Below are 21,936 nucleotides of genomic sequence, written 5' to 3'. Positions count from 1 at the left end.
AGTTGATGCGGATGTTTCCACAGGACAAAGACCTTCAAGTTGAGAGATCAAATTCACAGACAATTTAACGGAACCGTTAGGAAACCACAAACCGAATGCATAAAAATAATGATTAATAAAACTTATTTTTTTCAGTATAGGGGGGTTGGACTCGTGGTCTTGGTCATTTTGCATGAGTAATTCCTTTAACAGAATGTCCTGACCTGACTGGGACGTGGATTTTACGAGGAGCATTTCAACGCAGCATCAATCCTCGTCCTTCGCTAACTCATCCAGTAGTGGGTGTGAAAACGCGCGACACTCGTCGAAATAGGAGATCTACAAAACATGCGGCGCCACGCGGAAAGCGAGCTGTCATGTGATTAAACCCAGCCACAGTGTTGTCAGATCTGCACATGCGCAGACCGCACGCAGCTGTGTCAGTGTGTCGGCTACTTCCTGAATCAGGGTTAGCTTGCTGTTGTGTTTGATGGTAGCATGCAGATGAGAGCCGAAGACTCAAAGCAGGCTGCCGGAGGTGACTTTCCCGAGTAGCAGACAAAAAAGGAGGACTTTCGGCGAGAGTTTGCCTCGACAACATGGATTACTGGGTAGGTGTCGCCTCACTTTTAGCCTGTTGTTTTTGACACTACACACAGTGAGTGAGTGAGACACAGGACGGTGGCAGGGCTGCTACAAGACGCTCGAAGAGGGTAAGACTTGTTTATCAGTAGTGAAGTGAGCTAATGACTTGTTTTCGTCTCAGGGATGCTCCAAGTCCACAAGCAGCGTGATTGACAGTGACCCTTGTTATCAAAGCCTTACGTTACGGAATAGTGGCTGGTTTTGAACAAACCTACACTGATACTTTGGCCCCTGAAATGGGACACTTCACACGTGATGAGCCTCAGTATGTTTTCAGACGCCTCTAATAAGGCTTCAGGTTTCGCCTCTATTAAGTCAAAATCCGATTTCTTTTTTGATGATTTTTGTGCCAGCTAGTAAGGTTTACAGCTGCTTCCTATTGTTTATTGTAGCAGCCGCTGTTCAAAATTAGAGATCCTGTTCAGCTTAAACCCGCAGGAAGTTTGAACAAAGCGTTGCTCTCAGTTCTGCCACCAGAGAGATGTTGACATTTGTGGGCTTCTCCTTAAAGGAGCAGATTTAAGTTTTCTTGATGGTGGACAAGGGACAGAAGACTGAGCACTAGAGGGCGACACGTCTGAGACTCTCTCTCTCTCTCTCTCTCTCTCTCTCTCTCTCTCTCTCTCTCTCTCTCTCTCTCTCTCTCTCTCTCTCTCTCTCACACACACACACACACACACACACACTGCTGTCTGTCAGTGCAAAATCGAACTGTCTATTGCAGTCTGGACTCCTGGTCAAATCAAGGAAGAGAAAGAGGAAGGAGGTCAAAAAGCTTAATTTTGAGTTTAACCAAAATGTCAGTTCATGTCACGTTAGCCCTGAGGCTCTGTAAACAGCTGAAGGAAACATCCCAGGCGCCACAGCTGTAATTATTCCCCCCTGAATGATTTCTGGATCTCTCTCTCTGACTACAGGCAACTGTGATGTTGTGCTTACAGTATGTTTTCCCCTGATGTATCCAGGAGCAGCCACCTCACAGGCCAGTACATTTCCATGAGAACATGACCTCCCCTCTGAGACAACAAAAGCTCTCCTGACAGAATATTCAAATGTAGCATGAGGGGGAGCAAAGGAATGGGCGTCCACAGCTCAACAATGAGTCGGACAATGCAGGTCCAAGAGTCTTTGTGTGAACTCAGTATAAGTTTTCCTGAGGCGAAAGATAGCACTGAATGGTTTGGAAAAGTGAGGGCGGACCTGAAGGCGAAACACAGACTGAAAATGTGTTGGATAACATAGAGAGTCGTGTATCTCTGGCCCTTTGCACTGATGTTAGATAACACTTTTTAATCTTTCCTTTATGGCTGATGCATGACAGCGGTCACTGATGGGCTTTTGCACCTGCGTTGTACATTCACATACAAACATTATTTCTGCCATGAAAAGTCAAGTCAAGCCTCCCAGTCAGCGCTTGTTATTCACAGCTTATTTTCCGTTGCCTCTCACTTGGCACCGCGTAGCCGATCTTGCTAAACCTGTATGAGAACATGTTATCCAGACAGGCAGGTAAGACCGCTGTAGTCCGGGCAGGGGGGCGGACTCCTGTGGCTCGCTGACAGCCCTCCACTGCATTTCCATTCACTGAAAGCACTTGATATTCTCACTGTGAAACTCCTTATGCTGGAATTTTCACTGTTTGCGGACGGTGCTTTGAATGGTTCGGCTGAAATGACACCTCACATCCTCAGGGTTGAGACAGATATTGAGAAATCTCACATTATGAGGAGAGTGCAGTGTTTGCACAAAGGGACTTGCCTCATTATACTGTTAAGTTTATTTCAGGAGGCACCGACCGGGATTACTTAAGATAATATCTTATGAACCTTAAGCTTTTCTCCATTTGATTGAGGCCGAGGTGGAGAGACAAGCCTTCTCGCTATCAGACTGCCTGCTGTTGAGTCATAAAAACACCACTCGGCAGAGATAATGGAAAGATAATTCTGCTGCACTTGTGAAATAGCATTAATGAGTCTTTACGGAGATATTGCTGTGATTTAGTCTCAGTTAGATCTTCTCAGGCTGTAAAAATCACTGGATGTACAATATCATTCATAGTTCTGCTTATTAGCGAGGCAAACCTCCTTTGATTGCAAAACATCCCGTCCGCTGGTTGGATGTGTTGTTGGCGGCTCGGGCGCTGGGAGGAGTCTGGTGATAGTCGTCCACGTAACTCGGAGCGTTCTGTCACTCTCACCTGGAGAACGAAGAGACGACTGTCTGTCAACAGTCTGAACAGCTGCCAGCAGTATTAGTTTGAGCTCTGTCGGCCTGACAATGTCTTCCGGTGTAAGTACTTCAATTTGTGATATTATGTCATACATGAATCAAAGAGACTTGTCTCCAGCGTTGATATGCAGTTAATAGTACGTCATACTAGGATTTTTGACAAATTGGACATCTTTAACTTCAGTGCGTTGTGACTGTTCAAGCTCTGGGGGAAGTTTGTTTGAAATATGAATTGCTTTAAAAGTAACTAATTGCAAAGTTACTTTCTCTTAAAAGTGAGTTCTGGTCCACTGTTCATCCAGCATGCTTGGAGTGTGCATGTTCAGTGTGCAGCATGGCTTTTACAGAGGAGCCATGCTGTGAGACTGAATGAATGAATAACCTACTGCACACCCAGATTTAGGGCTTGACTTATTAGTATTAGTATTTTATGAGATACTGCGCTGGATTATAACTGTCATTTAATGTCCTTACATCTGTGCTTGGATGTGTAGGAACATGTTGTATTACTGTGAACCTGACTGATAACTGCTGCAGAGTCTGACAAAAACACTCTTAATCCTACATTATCGCTTGACGCAAAACTCCTTTTGTGCTATCAAAATGCTGCTCTGCACCCTGAAACTCTGTTGTGAATTCGAAGCAACCTTTACATAAATGTAACACATCCATGTGTCTGTGTGTCCAGAGTGCCTTGGAGGTGTACAAGGAGATGGTCCTGCTGTACCTGGAGGAGGGCCGGCGGCAGGTCAACTCACACTGTGTGGACCTGGAGCCGTGGCAGATCATCGGAGCCACATTCGTCACCACGCTGAGCGCAGTCTGGCTCAAAGGCTTCCTCTTCCAGCAAGAAAGTAATCTTCCACACGTGACACATGGGTAGAAAGTAGACTAAATCAGAGAGGGTGACACATGAAATGAGCTAACAGTCTCCTGAAATTGTAGAGGCCGTGTTCACAAAGCTTTCTGAGCCTCTTTAACAGTATGTGAGTTTGGTTGCTGTCCTGTAATTTGCAGCCGTACTCTCTGAACTGCTGACATCAGGTTTGACCTCTGCTCATCTGAAGCGTGGTATCTCAATATGTGGTCTGAGCAAAGAAAGGGAATGGCCTTTTGATAAAAACCTTCTGGTTTAAGTTTCCCTGGTACTCTGCAGTTGGCATCTTCCAGCAGAGCACTTGTATGTTTGACTAAGAAATACCTTCAATCAACAAGACTTTCTAGATCTGCTGTCAAACGAACCTGTGGTTGAATTCCTCAACAACAAGGTTAGCTCCACCCGGCCTTCTTGCTTCAGCTCTTAAAGTCGGTCAGAGCGAGGGAGCTGGCAGGAAGACTTGAGCGCTTTCGGGGTCAGAATGAAACGCTTTGTGAACATGGCTCCAGTTTTCTTGTCTTGATGTGTGATTAGGGCTCATAGTCAGCTGTTCAATGGTTGCGGTTGAATGTCTGCCAGCGTTTCACCACAGCTGCTGCCTTGTCTTTTTGGCTGATAGGTCTCACATCCCGAATCAAGAAGCAGTGCTTTCGACTCATCAGAAAAATACCCTTTGTTGGGGGTGCAGTAAGTATCAGTGGTTAATCTGTTCCGTCTTTTCCCAGCAGATGTGCACTGACTGTCGTCTGAGGCTCTTATGAGTCACTGTTGGATGACTGAGTACAGCGTGCGGTGGGGGGAGGGTCAGACCTTTGGCTCACTTAACATCATGCGCTGGTGATAACAGTCGGTTACTTCTGGTCATTATGTCACCAGCGGAGAGCTCACTTTCAGGCTTTTACATAAAGGGTTGATAATACAGTACACATGTCGTCACGTTCAGTCTGAAACAGTTACTTCACGTTCACTCACTTTAGAGAATGACATGCCTTTCTTTACTTTTCTCTTTACAGCATCAGTCGATGCCTATGAATGAACTCTGCCCTTTCTTTATGACAGATTCAGAGCCAGCTCAACAAGGCTTTGGATGACATGTCTACTAGTCTGTGCACTCTGAAGGAAGGGATGAGCTACACCAAACAGCTGCCCTCAAAAGGTCTCTCTCAGAAGCAAGTGCTGGAGAAAATAAGAGAGTACGAGACCCTGAGTAAGTCATGTTTGAGCTTCATGCTTCATTATCTGTAAAGATGATTGTGTGGCCCATTTTTCACGCTGACGAGAAATAGTTTCTAAAGAGACGATGTGTCGTTTCAGACGAGGTGCAGTGGGAGAAAGGATGTGTTTCGGGTACGGTGTATTGGGGTGATGAATCACTGACCAACCTCCTGGTGAAGGTATGCATCTTTGTTTACGCGTCTGGACTTTGGTATTAGTCTGAACTTGAGCACACGCTGTGGAGATGCTCAGTCATCAAGGTCACGGTCGTCCATGTAGGGTTGAATCAAGGGGCAGCTGCACTTTCACGTCCCATCCAAGGGGCTCATACAGTTTGGGTCTTAGTGCTCCTGGCTGTGTTACTGTAGTCGTTAGAGTCATCTGAGGCCAAGCTTAAACGACAGTTGCTGAGTTGTCACATGAGGCCAAATGTGAATAATCGTTCAGTCTCCTGGGGAGGGATGAAAGGGCAGCATTGTAGGTGGAGAATAAGGGAGGGTGAGGGAAGGTTTTTCTTCTTTCTTTCTTTCTTTCTTTCTTTCTTTCTTTCTTTCTTTCTTTCTTTCTTTCTTTCTTTCTTTCTTTCTCTCTTTCTTTCTTTCTTTCAGGTGGAAGCAAACTGCTGAGTCTTGAGTCCCTTGTCGTGTGTTTGTTTAATGGTTGTTGAGTTTCCCTGATAACCAAGTCTGTGCATTGGACTGCATACACTGGATTGCTTTTCTTGTATTTGCTTGTGCAGTCTGAAGCGACAGTAACACAAGAAAAATGATCTCGTGTATTCATCTGAAAGATAACTCATTGGAGAACAACAGCATACATACATATTTTGGACAGGGAGGACAGATGGTTTGAAAGAGGAGTGATAATCCCTGGATAACTTCAATATGTTTTGGTGTTCGCTACAGTAAACAGAACGCAGGTCTTTTTTTGTTTCCTTTTTATATTTCTCGACCAACAAGTCCTGTTTATTCCTTTAGAAAGACTACTGCTTTTCCTCTTTACTTATTTTGTCACTCTGGTTTTCTTTTAGGTGTATGGAGATTTTGCATGGAGCAACCCGCTTCACCCAGACATCTTTCCTGGTGTAAGAAAGATGGAGGCAGAGGTTGTTCGAATGTCTTGCACACTTTTCCACGGTGGACCTAACTCGTGTGGCACAGTAAGCTATCCTAAACATGGATGGATGGATGCTAGGACCCAAAGAACTGACTGGTTTATTTGACACAACCTTCTGCTTTTCTTTGTCCAGGTTACTTCAGGGGGAACTGAGAGCATACTGATGGCCTGCAAGGCGTACAGAGACATGGCGTATGAACGCGGTGTCAAATACCCTGAAATGTAAGAGCAGCTGATTGCTATTTTGCTTTTACAAAATTGAACATTTATGACAACACAGAAAGACAAGCACAAAAAAACAATACAATGAAAGAAACATTTAAATATTAATAGCAGCACAGCAGTGAAGAGGCACTGATCAGGAGCGTTCAGGGCCGTCTGACTGTCGTAGCGTGATTATCATTTTATGATAAGAAGAGATTTACACACTCCTTCACAGAGGAGTGTCTTGTAGTGGAATCAATAAAATGTTCCCATGTCTTGTAAAAGGTTTTGCTTTTGTTTCTCAACTGATATGTAATTTTCTCTCGTGCTATAGAGTTATTCATTTCTGCCATTTCATTTTGTCAAACATTGTTTTGGCAATTATTAGATTTCTGTTAGCTGTGTTCCAGTAACTGAAGTTGGTGGAGTTACCCAAAAATTTCAGGGTCCGCTGGGAAATGAATCCCAATCGATTTGTGATTTGATTTTACATTATTTTTGTTGACTTCCAGAACACCACAATAACAATGTGTGTGGGATGAAAAAAGCACATTTCTTGAAACTCACAATACCTTTTGTCTCTCCTTTTGTTTGGCTTTATCACTCACATCCTGAATTATTAAACATGTGCTTGTCAACCTTGCATAACACAATATGGTAGTACTGCGTTTAATTGAGATTATGGTCATGCCAATAAAGAAAATTTCAATTTGAATACAAGACAGGGCCCATTTTAATCATTGTTGTTGTTTTTAACATAATTTTCGTGCTCTTCCACCTGCAGTCTCGCTCCTGTGAGCGTCCATGCAGCCTTCGACAAAGCAGCGCATTACTTTGGGATGAAGCTTGTTCACATCCCCCTGGACAAGAAAACTATGAAAGTAGATGTGAAGGTGAGGATGCAGCACACAGACACAGCAGGTGCTCACTGACCACTGTTTGAAGACATTAGCTGTCAGCATGCCGTTTCTTCTCTTTGCAGGCTATGAAAAGAGCCATCAACAAGAACACCGCCATGCTCGTGTGCTCTGCGCCTCAGTTTCCTCATGGAATCATGGATCCCGTTGAGGAAGTAGCAAAGGTCAGAAGTGAGACATTCTTTCGCTAAATATGTTGAGAAATGAATACAGACAGACAGAAATGTGACACTTTCCCTCGGCTTGTCCCAGCTGGCCGTACGCTACGGCATCCCGCTGCATGTGGATGCCTGTCTGGGAGGTTTTCTCATTGTCTTCATGGCCAAGGCTGGCTACCCACTCGCCCCGTTTGACTTCAGGTTGAAAGGTGTTACCAGCATCTCTGCAGACACCCACAAGGTAAGGAGTGGTTTCTTATTCCCTTCAAATCTTTTAAGCCGACTTACTTACTTAATTACTCTCTTCCCATTTCGTTCATCTCCTTACCAAAAAAACAAATACACAAAGTTTAGAAAAAAGTTACGATATCTAACACCACATCCTGGAAATAGACAATGCGTGATGTGAAATCTAAGGATCATGGGATTTAAAGATTAATGTTTAATCTGATCTGGCTCCTGTCCGTACTTTTATTGTATTTTAATACTTTGTGTCTGTTACCGCATTCCTCTCCAGTATGGTTACGCCCCCAAAGGTTCCTCAGTGGTCCTCTACAGCGATAAAAAGTACCGTCACTACCAGTACTTTGTAGCCCCAGACTGGCAGGGGGGGATCTACGCCTCGCCCTCCGTTGCAGGCTCCAGGCCGGGAGGAATCATCGCCGCCTGCTGGGCGACCATGATGCACATGGGAGAGAGTGGATACATAGAAGCCACCAAGAAAATCATCAGCACAGCTCGCAAAATCAAAGCAGAGTAAGACACCAAAGAAGTCTTGAACTTTGCACTTTTACATCGTTCATCTTATCACTGTCAACATGTGCTTTTGTTTTTTTAATCGACAGAATCTGCAAGATAAAAGGTGTGTTTGTGTTTGGGAATCCAGAGGTGTCGGTGGTGGCAATAGGCTCGGATGTTTTTGATATCTTCCGTCTGTCTAATGCACTGACGTCAAAGGGCTGGAATCTGAACACACTGCAGTACCCATCCAGGTACACGGATGAAAATAATAATCAGTGTTTAAATTATCTAATATTGTGATAGTTTGGAGTGTAACACATGTGTATCCCCTCTTTCCCAGCATCCATATTTGTTGCACAGTTCTGCACACACAGCCTGGCGTCGCTGACAGGTTTGTCCGTGATGTCAAAGAGCAGGTTGCCATCATCATGAAGAACCCCAAAGAGAAAACCACAGGAATGGTGAGCTAGCGCTATACAGTATACAGCACGATGTTTAATTAGCATGTTTATGTATTCATGTGTCATATCTTGTTGAGTGGTTGAGGATGTACAAAGACACTGCAGCACTAACTGCTGTAACAGAAAAGTGCTCTGTCAATATATCAGTACAGATTTCATCTTGTACATGAAGAGAACCAGCACATCCTTGCATCGATGTGGAAAGAGTTGTACTTCTGGTCAGCCTTCACTTTAACGATTACAAGAATAAATTCAGCAAGCCTCAGTTGCCCTCGAATAAATAAGTTTAGTACAACACAAATGTGACGTCAGAAGGTACAGCTTGTCTGCCTGGACACAGTTTCCCACGACACACAGAAGCACACACTGTAAATTCACACCATCAGGGAGGAAGCCAAACAATGTGTGTCACCCTCAGTCAAGACTATCATGGCAGGTGGGACACCTGAAGCCTCCCAACATTTTGTCTGTGAAGTGTGAAAGACTCTGAGGCCTCTCAGGTTAACTGCCATGTCAGTGCACAAAGTCAAGGAGCTTTACTTGTGCAACAGCCTGCAAGTTCTTTAAACAGAAGTCCACACTCATAGAGGCCAAACTTTAATTTGCAAGTGCAGCCTTTAATACTAGACCATACTCTTTGTGTTGAGGCAAGACAAATATCTTTGCTACTCTATTGTTTACAATGCTGTCGGTACACGTGGCATTTTGTTTTCCTGTTGCATAAGCCATCCACTCAAGCTGACACAAAGTGCTTGTGCTGTTTTGTGTGTCAGTTTTAAATAGATGGAAACTCCACCCAGCAGGCGCAAACCTGTATTGTGCCAGTCAGGTTGGTTGGAGCACATCCATGAATGAAGCATCGCCTTCATTTGAACAACAGAAATGAAAACAAAAGTCAAACATGGAGCAAAATCCCACTGAATAATTAATCCTGAGTAAAACATGGAAAAATATAGATATACATAACTTTGTGGATTTTACATTTTTACGTTTACTTTTCAAATGTTATGTGACAGTTTTATTTACTCACTCATTTTAATTTTAAAGCATGTGACGTGAAGCTAAGATACTGTGGGAGGTGCAAGAGACAAGCGCATGCTGCTGTCTCTAAAGACAACAGGAAATTGGTTATTGGAGTTTAACCCACTGATGTAACTTGCTGAGGCTGTGACACACTGCTTCTAGAGGCAGTTAATGTACTTGGTGCCCAATTGCCAGTTTTTACTTTGTTTATTACTGCGCGTTTGTAATTCACTCGTGTCTTCCTGCTGCTTCAGGGAGCGATCTATGGCATGGCCCAGTCTATCCCAGACAGATCCATGGTAACAGAGATCTCCCGAGGTTTCCTGGACTGTCTCTACAGCACTGAGGTGCCCAAGTCGAACACCAGCCACATGAACGGCAACGGCAAAGCCCACTGAAGCGGGACTGGGTCGTCCTGGCCCGCCCTCACCGCATGCAGGGAAACACGCTCGCCTCGCCCCAGAGCTCTGAGCTAATTGTCCAACGGTTGCCTTATCTTGCATACCTAAACCACACAGAAAACATCTGCAAAGATCTTTGAAGCACAAGCCATTGTCATTTTAATCAGCCCGGAGAGAAATTGCTTGTGTCTGAGTGGCACAGAGAAGAAATGACTGGTTTTAGTCTTTTAATTTGATTTTATTAATGTAGTGAAAGTAAGTGTGTGTGTCTCATTTTGTTTGTTTTAAAAGTTCATTTCAATTTTATCTGTTTTTAATGCATATGTCTGTCATCTTGTAGTCTCTGATTGCAACGCAAAAGCTTTTTTTTTTAAATGCCGGAACATTTCAGCTTGCTGCCATCACTGCTCCACTATCCGTGATGACTCAGCAAAAACACCGACCACTGAAAGCTTGTTAGAAGCTGCTGTGCTGCTGCCCTCTAGCATAACACGTGACGTACTGCTCCGGACGGGCTCTACATGTGGGGGCCTGTCGAAGGTGTTATCATTATCATGTAATAGTTCTCTTTAAAAACAGCATTTTTAATGTAAAAGCACTGCAATGTCCTGACAACAACATATCAGGTTCATCTGTAAATCACTTGAAACTGCTACTCTGATGTTGTGGTAGGAGTTGGTCTGTAAGCATGAACGCGCATGTCCTCATTTATTAGCACTTAGCAGTTTAACATTCATTTAGTTTTTAGTCTGATTCTACAGTGTTTGGGTTTGTAGACGGGGGAGGATGATTTGGATAGTGGGAGCTTTTAATGTCATTCATATTCAATAAAATGGTCCTTAGGTTTAAATTGGGAGAAGTTGTAACCAGGACGCGGATACTTTGAAAGCGGCTAGTGGAATCCAAAGGGCTTCAGCTTTCCTTTTTTGATCTTGATGCTTGTGTTTCACTCAGTAGCCGACTCGTAAAGGAACGCAACAAAATGTACCATTTAACAGACTGGACTGAAGGCGGTTTCCAACCCTGGCCTACTGTATGTTATCAAGAAGCAGATGCTTAATATTTCCTCTGTAGTCTGCTTATTGTCACCTGTGTACCATCTTGTTTTAATAATTTGTCTCCTATTTCAATCTACCTCAGTTTCTACTCAATGCAAATGCCATTTATTCATCCATTGAAACACATTCTAACAGGGCATCCATTTCTAACGTGATTACCTTCACACCGTTGGGGTATTTGACTGCACTGTAAGTGTTCTTAGACATACTGATACTGAAAGGAAACACATTCACTGTGACTGGTTTTGATCCACAGTCAGATTGGAGCAACTCATTCCCTGCCCTGTCTGAATGTGCATGTATTTGGGGTAAATATCCATTCAGCAGGATATGTACACATTGACTAACAGGTTGACAACTGAACAATGCATACTGTAACATCAAAAGGACCTTGTGTTGTTCTTTTCTTTTCATGTGCTCTCCTAATATTGCTTCTTGAAATTGTGTATTTCCATGAAATGATTTCCATGTTTGTGCAATATATAACTTTTCCTTTTATGAAGTGAAGCGAAGGGGAATGCTCTGCTATCAATGTTTAAAAGACAAGTCGTCAGAAGCGTAGTTAGTGTAATTTAACCGTGTGTGACCACTGGGTTTTTATTAATCACCTAATTTGTGAGTCTGTTTTTGTGACTTGTGTTTTCAACAATTGTGTTTTTACATGCTGCGCAGTTTTAAAGAGATTAGACGTGAATGTATTTAGGTTCTTACATGTGTGGGGATGTTTTGGTCTTTTAGTCAATGCCTGGTTAAAAGACAGAGGACGCAACGCCCCCGCTAACGATTCATTCATTGTGTGTCCATCCATCCATCCATCCTTAAATACTTTGCCCAGTGACCGGGCGTGGAAACCCATGCTCATGCAAAAAAAAAAAAAAAGGCTTTTCCAACAATGACTCATTGTGTTTGCTTTGGAGAAAAACCTGCAAAAATGATGACGATTGAATGGCCAAGAAATCTTTTGAATAAAAAACCTTTAATGCTCTTTAACTTAAAGTGACTGCACTCTGTAACATATCCTTTAGAGGTCTGCGGAGAAAATTGGAACTTGTGTTGTTGCAGGTTGGTGACATAATGTAGCAATAATGATCGTGGGCCTCTGTGCCTTCAGAGGTTTGAACTCACGACGTCATAGCAGATATTCTCTCAAACATCCTCAGGGAATTGGCTTCATAACAGCGACATCATCACTGTCCACTGGTCTTACAGACATACACAGGGTGGACAAAGTAACATGGACACCTTGAAATATAATGCAGTCAAATAGATCCTCACATCAGTCTTACAAGGTATAGTTTTAGTCCTGGATTGCATTATATTGTCAGTTCTGTTTGACCTTTGTCCACCACTCTGCACTATGTCATCATATGAGGTTCTGAATGTATAGGATTGTACAACATTTTTGTTAAATCTCTGTTCATGCCAGATTGCATCCTTGTTTAGAAAATGTATTTTTCATTAGGAAGCACCTGCTGGTTTCTTCTAATAAATGATCCATAGCAAACGCTTTTAATCCGCTCAGCAGGTGACACAGTTGCACTCTTAGCTGACCACAGCAGATGTCTATAGTGTTGTGTTTTCAATAAAATAAACTCTGATGAGAAGAATCATTTCCTGGTCATTTTCCAGTTGGAACAAGTACCGTTTGACTGAGAAACTAACATTTACTGACAGTAAAGTACAGAAACATTTGGCACATAAGACACTAGTTGTAACAGAAGGACACTTTATACTTGAATGACTAATGTGTAAACATGATTTTACCTTTGGCCAGTAATCTCATTTATTCACCAAGTGCAAGACCAACGACATATCTTTCTAAGCACATTGGACCCTTTGCAGTGGAACACCTACAGCTACGTTATTCACAACACATTGGAAGTAATTAATTCATATTCTTTGGGTTTGCAGGTCACACCCTCAGATTTCTCAGTGGAATGAATAGATGAAGAGCTGTGACCGGCAGCACTTCAGTGTCACTGTAGAAACGATAAGGTGTCACATCAGTGACGCCTGGTCAATGAAGGTGGCCAAAGTGATGTCACGTTGGGACAACCCCCCACAGTCATGTGTACTGAGAGTGATCTGGACCTGCAGGGAACAAAGACAAATGAAGCAGAGAAGGGAAAACTGAGTTATCATATGACTACAACAGCTAGTTTTCCTTAAGTAATTTGAGTGTTTGAGTCTAAAAATGGTGCTTCAGTGCACATCAGAAAGTTTTAAATCAGCCAACTTCATAATGGCATCATCCGCTCTAGCCTTCCGACTGACATACAGCAAAGCCAAAAAAGATTCAATGAAAATGAAATGAAATGAAATATCTAATATCCCAAATATCCCTGCCTCCACACCCAGCAAGTTGGAGTTTAAGGGATAAAGTAGTTGATGTGTCAGCGGAGGTGAAGGCCTTGATAGCAGTCAAGGTGTCATTTGCTGTGTTTGTGATTAAACCAGGAGAGATGTCAGACGGTAAGCACTGAAAGGAGCTGAAGTGGAAGCGCAGCCAGCAGCTCCAGTGTCAGCTCAGGTGAGTTCAGACAATTATATTTTGCATTGCAAGTCTGAAATGTTTACATATGCAGTTTAGGCATTATGAACAGTCAAAGCTTTTTAAAGAGGGAATTTGAGATATCTTTTTTTATCACTCATTAAATCAGAATATACTGTCAAGAGTCATAAAAAAATCCATTGTCACCATCTTCTTTGGAATAAAATGTTCTCTAAATCAGGCTATGAGTAATATATGAACAAAGCCAACTATAAAAACCTTCAGAATGTAAACAGGAATAAAACTGGAGAGTTTGGTGTACGGGAGTGCTAGCAGAATAGCCCATAATCCCAAAATTGACCAGCGCATGAAAAAACAATGTTTTCATCTGCTGTGTCTAACTATGTAATTTTTAAAGATAAAGAACAATGTTCATGATTTTGCAGGTAGATGTGGAATAGATTATTTAAAAGACTAATTTGAAGCTTCAGTATATGTTCACAATGTTGGGGTTTTCTTTAGCAAGGAAAGCCAATCAGTCAATCCAAGTCCAGCAGTCCAATGTCTTCATTGATTAGACTTTCATACCTTATTATAGACATTAAACCACTCGGGGTGATGGTCCATCTTCTCTGCTTGTAAAGCCACTCTGGACATGAAACCGAAAGCCTGCAAGAAAAGAACATCAAATCTTAAAATCACGCAATCATGCATAGACAGTAGTTGCTTGTTATGTGGGTTTAATGAGTTAAGTGCCATAATATCTGATAAATTAGAAACCTGATTGAAGTCTTTGAAAGTAAACTCTTTGTAAATGGCGTCCCGGCCCACGACCTCCACCCACTGAGCGTTGCGAAGCACGGGGAGTAGGTGGGCCCTCTCCTCCTCAGTCAGACTCTGAATTTTACCAGCCTGGGGGGGAAAGAGCAGAGGTAAGAGTACAGCAGATATAAGAGGGGCAGTTTCACAAACACAAAATGTGATTGGTTGCAGGGGACCCCATCTGGAAACAATGACAGGCTGCATTCCTGCTTTAAAAAAATGAGCTGGTTCAAAGGTATGTGTGGGTGATGGTGGAGGGAGGGGGTGGGGCTCCAGTTTGGTCACCCAGTCCCTAATCTTGACACATGATGCAGGGTCACATGGATTTAAAAGTTGGTCATGCTCGTTTCATTCATTCATGACCCTGACCATCTAAAAACTCCAGACTGCACTCTCAGCATTTCACAACATTCCCCCGAATAGACGTCAACAACAGATTTCATTGCGCAACTAAGAGGGGACCTTTGAAGGCTTTGTCCTCAGATGAGCAGTCATGCTTATAACCAAACGCACAAACAGACACCATGACCACAGCCTGGAACAGAGCAATGACATCAACAGGTATCATAGCAACGCTCTAATCTGCTCTATCAGTGGAGCAAATGGACAGCACACAGACAATACCCACAGGCTTAAACCTCATCTCTTCAACACACACAGTGGCTTTAACGCATACACAAACATATGGCTGCAACATCATGCTGGCACATGTTAAATGTAGCTATTGGAACATCTGCAGTAAAACATTATCCTGTGAACTTAGAAAGTGCCTAAATGGCAACAGGTGTGTGAGGCAGCAAGCAGCCCTGTGTGGCGCATGGTCCACACACACACCGTAGACAGGCTGTGTACTCACCATGTTTGCAGAGTGTTTTCAGGCACAGAGGAGGTGCAGCTCCAGCTCCCTGTTGCACAAAGGCAAATCCACTGTGGCAGCCAGTGAGAGCAACTGGAATGAATCCATCTGACACATGAGCCGCAGGTCCCGCTTAGCTGCCCCCGCAGAAGCCTGAGCAGAAATCCTCACTGCTGATAGGTTGCTCAGCCGGCTGTCAGCGAGGGTTTAATCATAAACTGTCATCTGTTGCACAAGGCATACGTGAGGAGTCAACACAGATGGTGGTGTTTGCTGTGTGATGAAAGGATGAAGATACTCTACACTCTTTAATAATCTACTTTATGTTGTGCATGCACACATATTAAACATGAACTTCATCTTCAGAATAATAGCCTTCTGTTCATGATGTTTCTGTTCAACTGGACAGCAGATTTTAAAGCAAACTCTGCTCTTCGGCCGACTGGGGTTCATGTCAAAGGTTAATGAGCTGCTCCTGTGAGATTGCCCCGGTGAGCTCATCTGTCACGGCGAGCGCTCAAAGAAATGAACTGGTTAATGAAATGGGGAGAGGGAGAGGATGTGACAAGTGATCAGCATTTAACAGTTGGCTGGGTGGGGAAATGAGAGTGGTGCCTCTGTGTTTTTGTTGGAAAGGAAGGCATGCAGGGATTTAGAACTAAAACCATTAGATTGGAGTCAAATTGTTGCATAAATTGTGTTTGGAAATGTAGCTCATCACTCAGACTACTTTTAAACCTTGTGAAGTGTCTGTTTTCATTATTCATTCTGATTTTATTCATCATCTCTATCACAAAATTGGAGACTAAATTTACCTTAAAAGTGGTTGCATGCTCCTCTTTGATTATGTTGGTGTTCGTGTTGTAAAGATGAGCACTGGAGGTTACTGTCCTAACTCTGTTAATCCTTGTAACAAGCACCTATGGAGGACATTCAAATGCCTTCTGGGATTCATGAGTGATAGTTGTGGATCATTCTGGTGTACAGTCTCAAACAGCCATGAAGTCAAAAATGTTGCTGTAGTGACAGTTTGAGATGGGATTGTACCAAAGCTTAGCCTCTCTGGAACGAGAGTTTTTGGGCTCTGTGGCTGAGGTTAAAATTCAGTTCTAGCAAATGCACTTGTAAGTACTATGAGAACTCACTCAGTCAATAGTATTGAGCCAGATCTTGATGATGCTAGTGATCTTATACAGCCTTCTGCTACCTTATATTTATGATGTACAGAAGGCTTTGTGTACCAGCTGTCAATCAGAACTGCTTTAAATCGATGCAGGGCCCAATCAGCTGACAGAAGAAGTCTGGGTCCTCTACACATCAGCTTACTGCTACAAGGTAAAGAATACACAGTATACTATACTGTATCTGTCTGCAAAGGTCTCTCTGCTTGTTAATAAGACATGAACAAGTCAGCAAAATTACTTAATAACTTAATGTCAAGTTTGACATTCATGTTTCTTTCAGTTTTTTAAAAGACTGGTTAAATGGTATTCTGACTTTCATGAGTCAAGCTTCAAAAACACTGCATTCAACATGTTGTAGAATGGAACATAACATCATCTGTCAGTAGACCTCCCCTGCCAGGTAATGAAGGGGTCTTTCAAACCCTGGATCTTCAGTCTTTCTGTTCAAAATCTGAAGTCCAGATTCCCCCTACCTCATGAGAGAACAATTTAACTTCTGCTTGTGGGCCATTGTCACAAGTTAAGTTCTTACAGGGCAGTTTTTCACAGTTCTACTGAAGGGTCATTTTTCCTTTTTAGATTGTTTCAAATTCTTTACAGACCTGAGGAGAGGAAGTGAAGACTACAGAAATGTCAGATAGATAAACCTGTTGTCCTGCACACTGACTGTTTGTGACAAATGTACAGTTTTCTTTTAATGCCTCTGCACTGGTGACAGCCATGATCAGAGGCTGTCTTTCCATCCATCGGTCCATCCCTTTCTCGTGAACACGATGGCCATGTCATGGCGACAACTTCATGTTCTATCAGAATCAACATTATTGGCCAAGTGTGTGAACAGTTTTTTGTTCTGTTCTGTTTTCTTGTTTCTCTCCATGGATGGCAACCAACTCAGGGGGCCTCCTGTTCCTCTGGTAGTCCACCATAAGCTCAGTGGTTTTGCTGATATTGAGCTTCAGGTGATTATTGTTGCACCATGTGATGAAACTCTCTAAATTCCCTTTCTTCAAAAAATACACTAAATACCTTTTATTCTATTTAGTCTTCACCATGTATAATCCAGTCTCTAATATCTAATACGTATTTTTTTGTTTTTACTCCTCAGTGTGTGCATCAGCATTCGGTCACTGTGAAACCCAACAACAGCAATGCTTCTGTCGTGATCAGCACTAAATCCGCCCTGACTATGAGAGTCGAATCACAGGTCATGAATGCAACTCTTTGAAGGCAACAAGTTTAACACTCCAACAAAGCATCAAAAACCAGCTGTTTCACCTACAATCCTTAGAAGTCACAATGCCAATCTGTTTCCTGCTCACTCATATCAACTCTGCCCGTGGGAGCGTATTGCTCTTGTATCCAGACATAGCGTAGTGGCATCTGAGGATTGCATCAGCAGTCTGTGAGATTATTTACAGGGCTGGGGGAGTAATCCTGACCTGCTTTCTGGACCTGAGTGATGCCCTCCCTTAAACTACCTCGCAGGGTATCGATCAGGAGCCTTTTTGGGGTTAATAAGACCTGACATTCCAATATTGATGAAAAGGGCTCATTAAAGCTTCAAAGCTACATGTCCTGTGGAAACCTCAGCGGGGATGTTAACTGGTGGAGACAGTTGCCATATTTATAAACAATCAGGACTGACAAGACACCGGGGCAGAGCTTTCCATTTGGGGGTCACCTGTAAACACGGAGCCAGAGATTCGGTTGCAACATGACAAGCCTCCGGTGCTTTTTCTGGCCCTCTCAGAGGTCTGGTCTTGAGCTTTCTAGATCAATGCTGAGGTCTCTAACCAGACTGTGCAACTATTGATTTCCTTTTCCCCTTTGAGAAAACACTCCAAGTGATAGCTAGTATGTCATCCCAACAGTGGATCAATACGAGCGTGTAATGCATGTTTTTGGGGCCTGAAACTGGAGATGACAAGAGGATGGGGGGGGGTGCACTTTAAGTTTGTGCACACTAGGTGGTGCTCTTGAGCTTCATAGGTGTCATAAACCCATCAGAGGGCGATGAGAAGACCCTTTTTTGGGCTTTGGTCAAGAGGAAAACAGCAGGATTGGATGAAAAAAGTAATTTAGTGTCGGCTCGTAGGGACACATCATTTCAGAGAGGATGGAATAAAAACAGCATGCAGTTTTATGTGCTTTTAAAGGAAGATTTCCACGATATTTCACTGTCTTGGACTGAGGTCAAACATATGGAGAAGGTGGTCGTTTCTCTGTTTGGATCCGGATGTCAGAGGCCGCCAGTAATCCCAGCTGCACTTACACTGTGGATAAAACACCAAACAATGCATATCTAAGTACACAACACTGAGGAAGAATACAGGATGATGAAATTCAGTAATCAGCCGCATAGTTTTGAATAACTCACTGAGCCTGAACATGATCGCTTTGGTGAGACCCAGTGACGGTAAAAGACCCTGTGTCCAGGCTCAGGCCAAACCTTTGATCCACTCTCTATTTAATTGAGTCAGCAAAGTGGAGAATCGCCGGGCTTGTCCACGTCCACTGAGCAGTAATTCTCATCCGTCTCTTGAGACATGATGTGTATTGATCAGATAAGACATGCTTTCTTGAAAAGGGATAAAAGAAAAGCTTTTCTGTTTGTTTTGAAGGCCAGGCTCCGCGCGTGGAGGATTGTGGGTAGTACATTAGGGAGTGTGGAAGGATTAGGGCGTAATGGGATTTTGAAAGCGTCACTCTCCATAATGTACACTCTACTTAACAATATTGCAGATTATGTTGTAGATCAGACTTTTAAGGCCAAGTAGCCATTATCCAAGCAGATATATGGTCAGTGTGACTGCACCCCTCACAGTATGATGAGCTTCCATTAGCTCCACAGACCGGTGATTATACAAACTCCCCATAGGACTTGCTCAGCTTAAGTAATGGTCTGGTCAGCAGCTCAAGACAGGTTAGAGTTGCCCTGTTAGGGAATTTCAAAGTTTACTTCAGTGGCTCAGATTGATCGCCCGCGGGCCTTCATGAGGTCATTTGATGGGTGCGGTATTCTTCAAGGATATGTTTCTATGCAGCTGCTATCAGATCCACCCTTTAATCCTGTTAGTATTGTATTCTGCATTGTACCACAAACCACAGGTCACCTGCCGCGGCCTTAATTCTTAGACACAAATCCACAATATCGACTGCTATTAAGTGTTTTTTCGACTTTAGCAAGCGTATCGATAACTGGTCTGCTTGTTCTGAAATGCCTCAATTAATTTTTTGATTTACTCTGACAATAACTAATAGAGCGAGCGCCATTGTTGCAGTGCTGTTTCACTTCATGTGCTGAGAGCTTTACGGTGTTTTTTGAGGGGACGTCAGAGATGCCAGGACTTTTCCGAGGCAACGAAGTGTCCACTCTTTGTTCAGAGTGGATATCACAGTGTGGATTCAGCTCAGGTTAAAATGGCTTCTTTTTGTTTGTTTTTCCACACAAGACAAACAGTGCGCGCACTGCCCCCTTATTTCCTGTTCTTTGACGCAAGAAGACCATACTGATATCTCCTGCGCCTGTGGGTTATACTGTAGTTTTATAAGCAGTAGCACAGCTATAAAGTGTCTTTCTGATTTTTCAGTGCCGCTGGTGACGCAAACTTGGATTTTTGTTTGCAAAAAAGATGATAGAAATCAGATTAAGTGGTATTTAGCATAATTTGTATTACACTAATGTCTCCACTAACATTTCTATCTACATACATTATGCAGTGATACAAACACGCTTTTCAAATAAGCTTTTTGTTCAATTTGTTTGCTATACAATGGATCCATAAGCTTTACCCCAGTCCTTGTTCTACGATCTAGGTAGATTTCATGATTCATTTAGCCAATAAAATCTCAGCTGCAGTATTTGTGCCCTACTGTAAACCTCTAGCACTTTCCCTCAGCCTTTGTTTTCTCATCCTTGTCCCAGTGTAGCCTTACATTTTCCTTTTCAGATGCCTGCAGGGTTCGATTACCCAGTGATTGAAATGAGTTGATGGATCAACCAGGAGTTTTCCATTAGGTTCTTGTTTGTCACTTGAGGGATCCCCTTTAACTCGGGTTGACTGACAGAGAGCCACAGGGGAGGCCAGAGGCAAGTAGAGCAGACAGTTTGGACTGGTAATCAGGCCTTTCATCCCCAGTCAGATTCTATTCTGATAGTGATGTACAGCATAAAGCTCTGGACATGGACTTCCAGACAGAAAGATGTAAGCATTTCCTTTTCTTAGTCTCCAGCGCTGCTCGTGGTAGCTCTTTTATTTGTTGTGGCACGCTTCATCTACACTTACCCATATGTTTTCTACATTATCCACAATGAAAATATCATCTTGTGCTGATTACTCTTCCATCAGAAGCAAGCAGCTCAAACGTATTGTCCCATTTACAGGAGGCATTGTATTGGCATTGTTTGTTCAGACCATTTGCTGCCAAGGCCCACAGTACTCAGCGGGTAATGTAAGTAAAATGCTGCTTGTAATGAATGCATTAGATTGAATGTCTTAATGAAATGCAATGAGATGACACAGATGCATGATTTGTTTGATTAGATTCAGATAAATCATAAACTAATCAAATGATTTCCATCAAATGAGTACTCAGATGGAAGTCTCATAGATGCAAAACATTTTAGGATGCAGCATCGAAACCATAATTTTGTTCAACAAAATGGGCACATTACAAAAAGATATGGAAGGTTTTTAATATCTTTATTTGGTGTCCTTATTACTAAAGATTTTTGTTCCTGTTCTCGGTAATTAAAAGCATTCAGAAGAGCACAAGAGGAAGAAACTGCGCTAATTTTATTTCTTCTAATGCTTTTTTCATAAGCAAAAGTCAGCGTTGCCTTGATCCAACAGTTACATTGCATTATTTTCATTGGCCAACTACACAGCCAGAGATGCATACCAAAATTGCTCTGAGACTCCAGTCATCAAGCCATTTGGGAGACACTAATGGAATGATTGATACAAATGTTAGCAGAGCCAATTGTACAGCAGACTTACATGGAAGCGTCGTATCCGTCCAATCATCTTCCCTGATGGCAAGATCTGCTGTGTATTTTTGGTGAGCATGAATGGCTCCTCTTATTCTTCCAAGCAAGATGTCTCTGTGTTCCATATGCTGTCTGGATGGCATGCAGATCCATCATAACATATTAGCGCTGGTGTCTTCCTGCTCTGGCTCTTTAAACTGCTGCGTGGAGGCCAGTGAGTCAGGCTAATCCAACTGAGAGGGCACCGGGCCAGAGTCATCTCAATGCTGCCTTCACAGAGAGAGGGAAAAAGAGTCACTGCCGCACAGCACAGAGGATGAACCAGCACAGAGAAATGACCAACATCATTTTGAGGAATTCTGACCCAAGCGCTTATCTGGACTTTTGGTTTTGTCAACATTTTTATATCTTGGAAGAGTTACAGTTAAAATTAGAGCTAATCATTTTGACAAACACTTTACTGACAACAGCACAAAGACAATATATTAATGTTTTACCTCATCAGCTTCATTGATTTTTGTAAATATCTACTTATTCTGAATTTGATGCAGAAACACGTTTCAAACAAG

At 42.8% G+C, this 21,936-nt stretch overlaps 2 protein-coding genes across 4 annotated transcripts; one reads left to right on the top strand and one right to left on the bottom strand.

The window, feature by feature from the left end:
* The first annotated feature begins 426 nt into the window (after positions 1 to 426).
* On the top strand, positions 427 to 12,631 carry sgpl1 (sphingosine-1-phosphate lyase 1). Of its 2 annotated transcripts, none has more exons than XM_070977626.1 (14): positions 427 to 590; positions 3,542 to 3,707; positions 4,350 to 4,417; positions 4,790 to 4,937; positions 5,045 to 5,124; positions 5,976 to 6,104; positions 6,195 to 6,283; positions 7,050 to 7,158; positions 7,248 to 7,346; positions 7,435 to 7,581; positions 7,858 to 8,096; positions 8,186 to 8,332; positions 8,422 to 8,542; positions 9,820 to 12,631. In XM_070977626.1, the coding sequence occupies exons 1-14, from the start codon at positions 579 to 581 to the stop codon at positions 9,961 to 9,963; spliced, it is 1,698 nt and encodes a 565-aa protein (XP_070833727.1). In that variant the 5' UTR covers positions 427 to 578; the 3' UTR covers positions 9,964 to 12,631. The 2 variants fall into 2 exon arrangements, with proteins under 2 accessions (XP_070833727.1, XP_070833728.1); XM_070977627.1 differs by lacking the exon at positions 427 to 590 and adding an exon at positions 2,828 to 2,913.
* pcbd1 (pterin-4 alpha-carbinolamine dehydratase/dimerization cofactor of hepatocyte nuclear factor 1 alpha) lies at positions 11,982 to 21,577 on the bottom strand. Of its 2 annotated transcripts, none has more exons than XM_070977629.1 (5): positions 21,378 to 21,577; positions 15,194 to 18,650; positions 14,296 to 14,427; positions 14,104 to 14,184; positions 11,982 to 13,115 (listed from the first exon to the last, which is right to left on the bottom strand). In XM_070977629.1, the coding sequence occupies exons 2-5, from the start codon at positions 15,194 to 15,196 to the stop codon at positions 13,023 to 13,025; spliced, it is 309 nt and encodes a 102-aa protein (XP_070833730.1). In that variant the 5' UTR covers positions 15,197 to 18,650; positions 21,378 to 21,577; the 3' UTR covers positions 11,982 to 13,022. The 2 variants fall into 2 exon arrangements, with proteins under 2 accessions (XP_070833730.1, XP_070833731.1); XM_070977630.1 differs by having other exon boundaries at positions 15,194 to 15,418; positions 21,378 to 21,566.
* Between the last annotated feature and the right edge of the window lie 359 nt (positions 21,578 to 21,936).

This window comes from Chaetodon trifascialis, chromosome 13 (assembly GCF_039877785.1).
Source record: "Chaetodon trifascialis isolate fChaTrf1 chromosome 13, fChaTrf1.hap1, whole genome shotgun sequence".
NCBI lineage: Eukaryota > Metazoa > Chordata > Actinopteri > Chaetodontiformes > Chaetodontidae > Chaetodon > Chaetodon trifascialis.
Note: the sequence above shows the minus strand (reverse complement) of the source record. Positions and strands in the feature narration are given on the sequence as shown.

Coding starts and splice junctions, on each gene's coding strand:
- sgpl1 (XM_070977626.1), top strand. Junction 7,159..7,247: donor CTATGAAAGTAGATGTGAAG/GTGAGGATGCAG, acceptor TTCTCTTTGCAG/GCTATGAAAAGAGCCATCAA. Junction 8,333..8,421: donor ACACTGCAGTACCCATCCAG/GTACACGGATGA, acceptor CCTCTTTCCCAG/CATCCATATTTGTTGCACAG.
- pcbd1 (XM_070977629.1), bottom strand. Junction 14,185..14,295: donor CTTTCAAAGACTTCAATCAG/GTTTCTAATTTA, acceptor CTTTTCTTGCAG/GCTTTCGGTTTCATGTCCAG. Junction 13,116..14,103: donor GGTTTAATGTCTATAATAAG/GTATGAAAGTCT, acceptor TGTTCCCTGCAG/GTCCAGATCACTCTCAGTAC.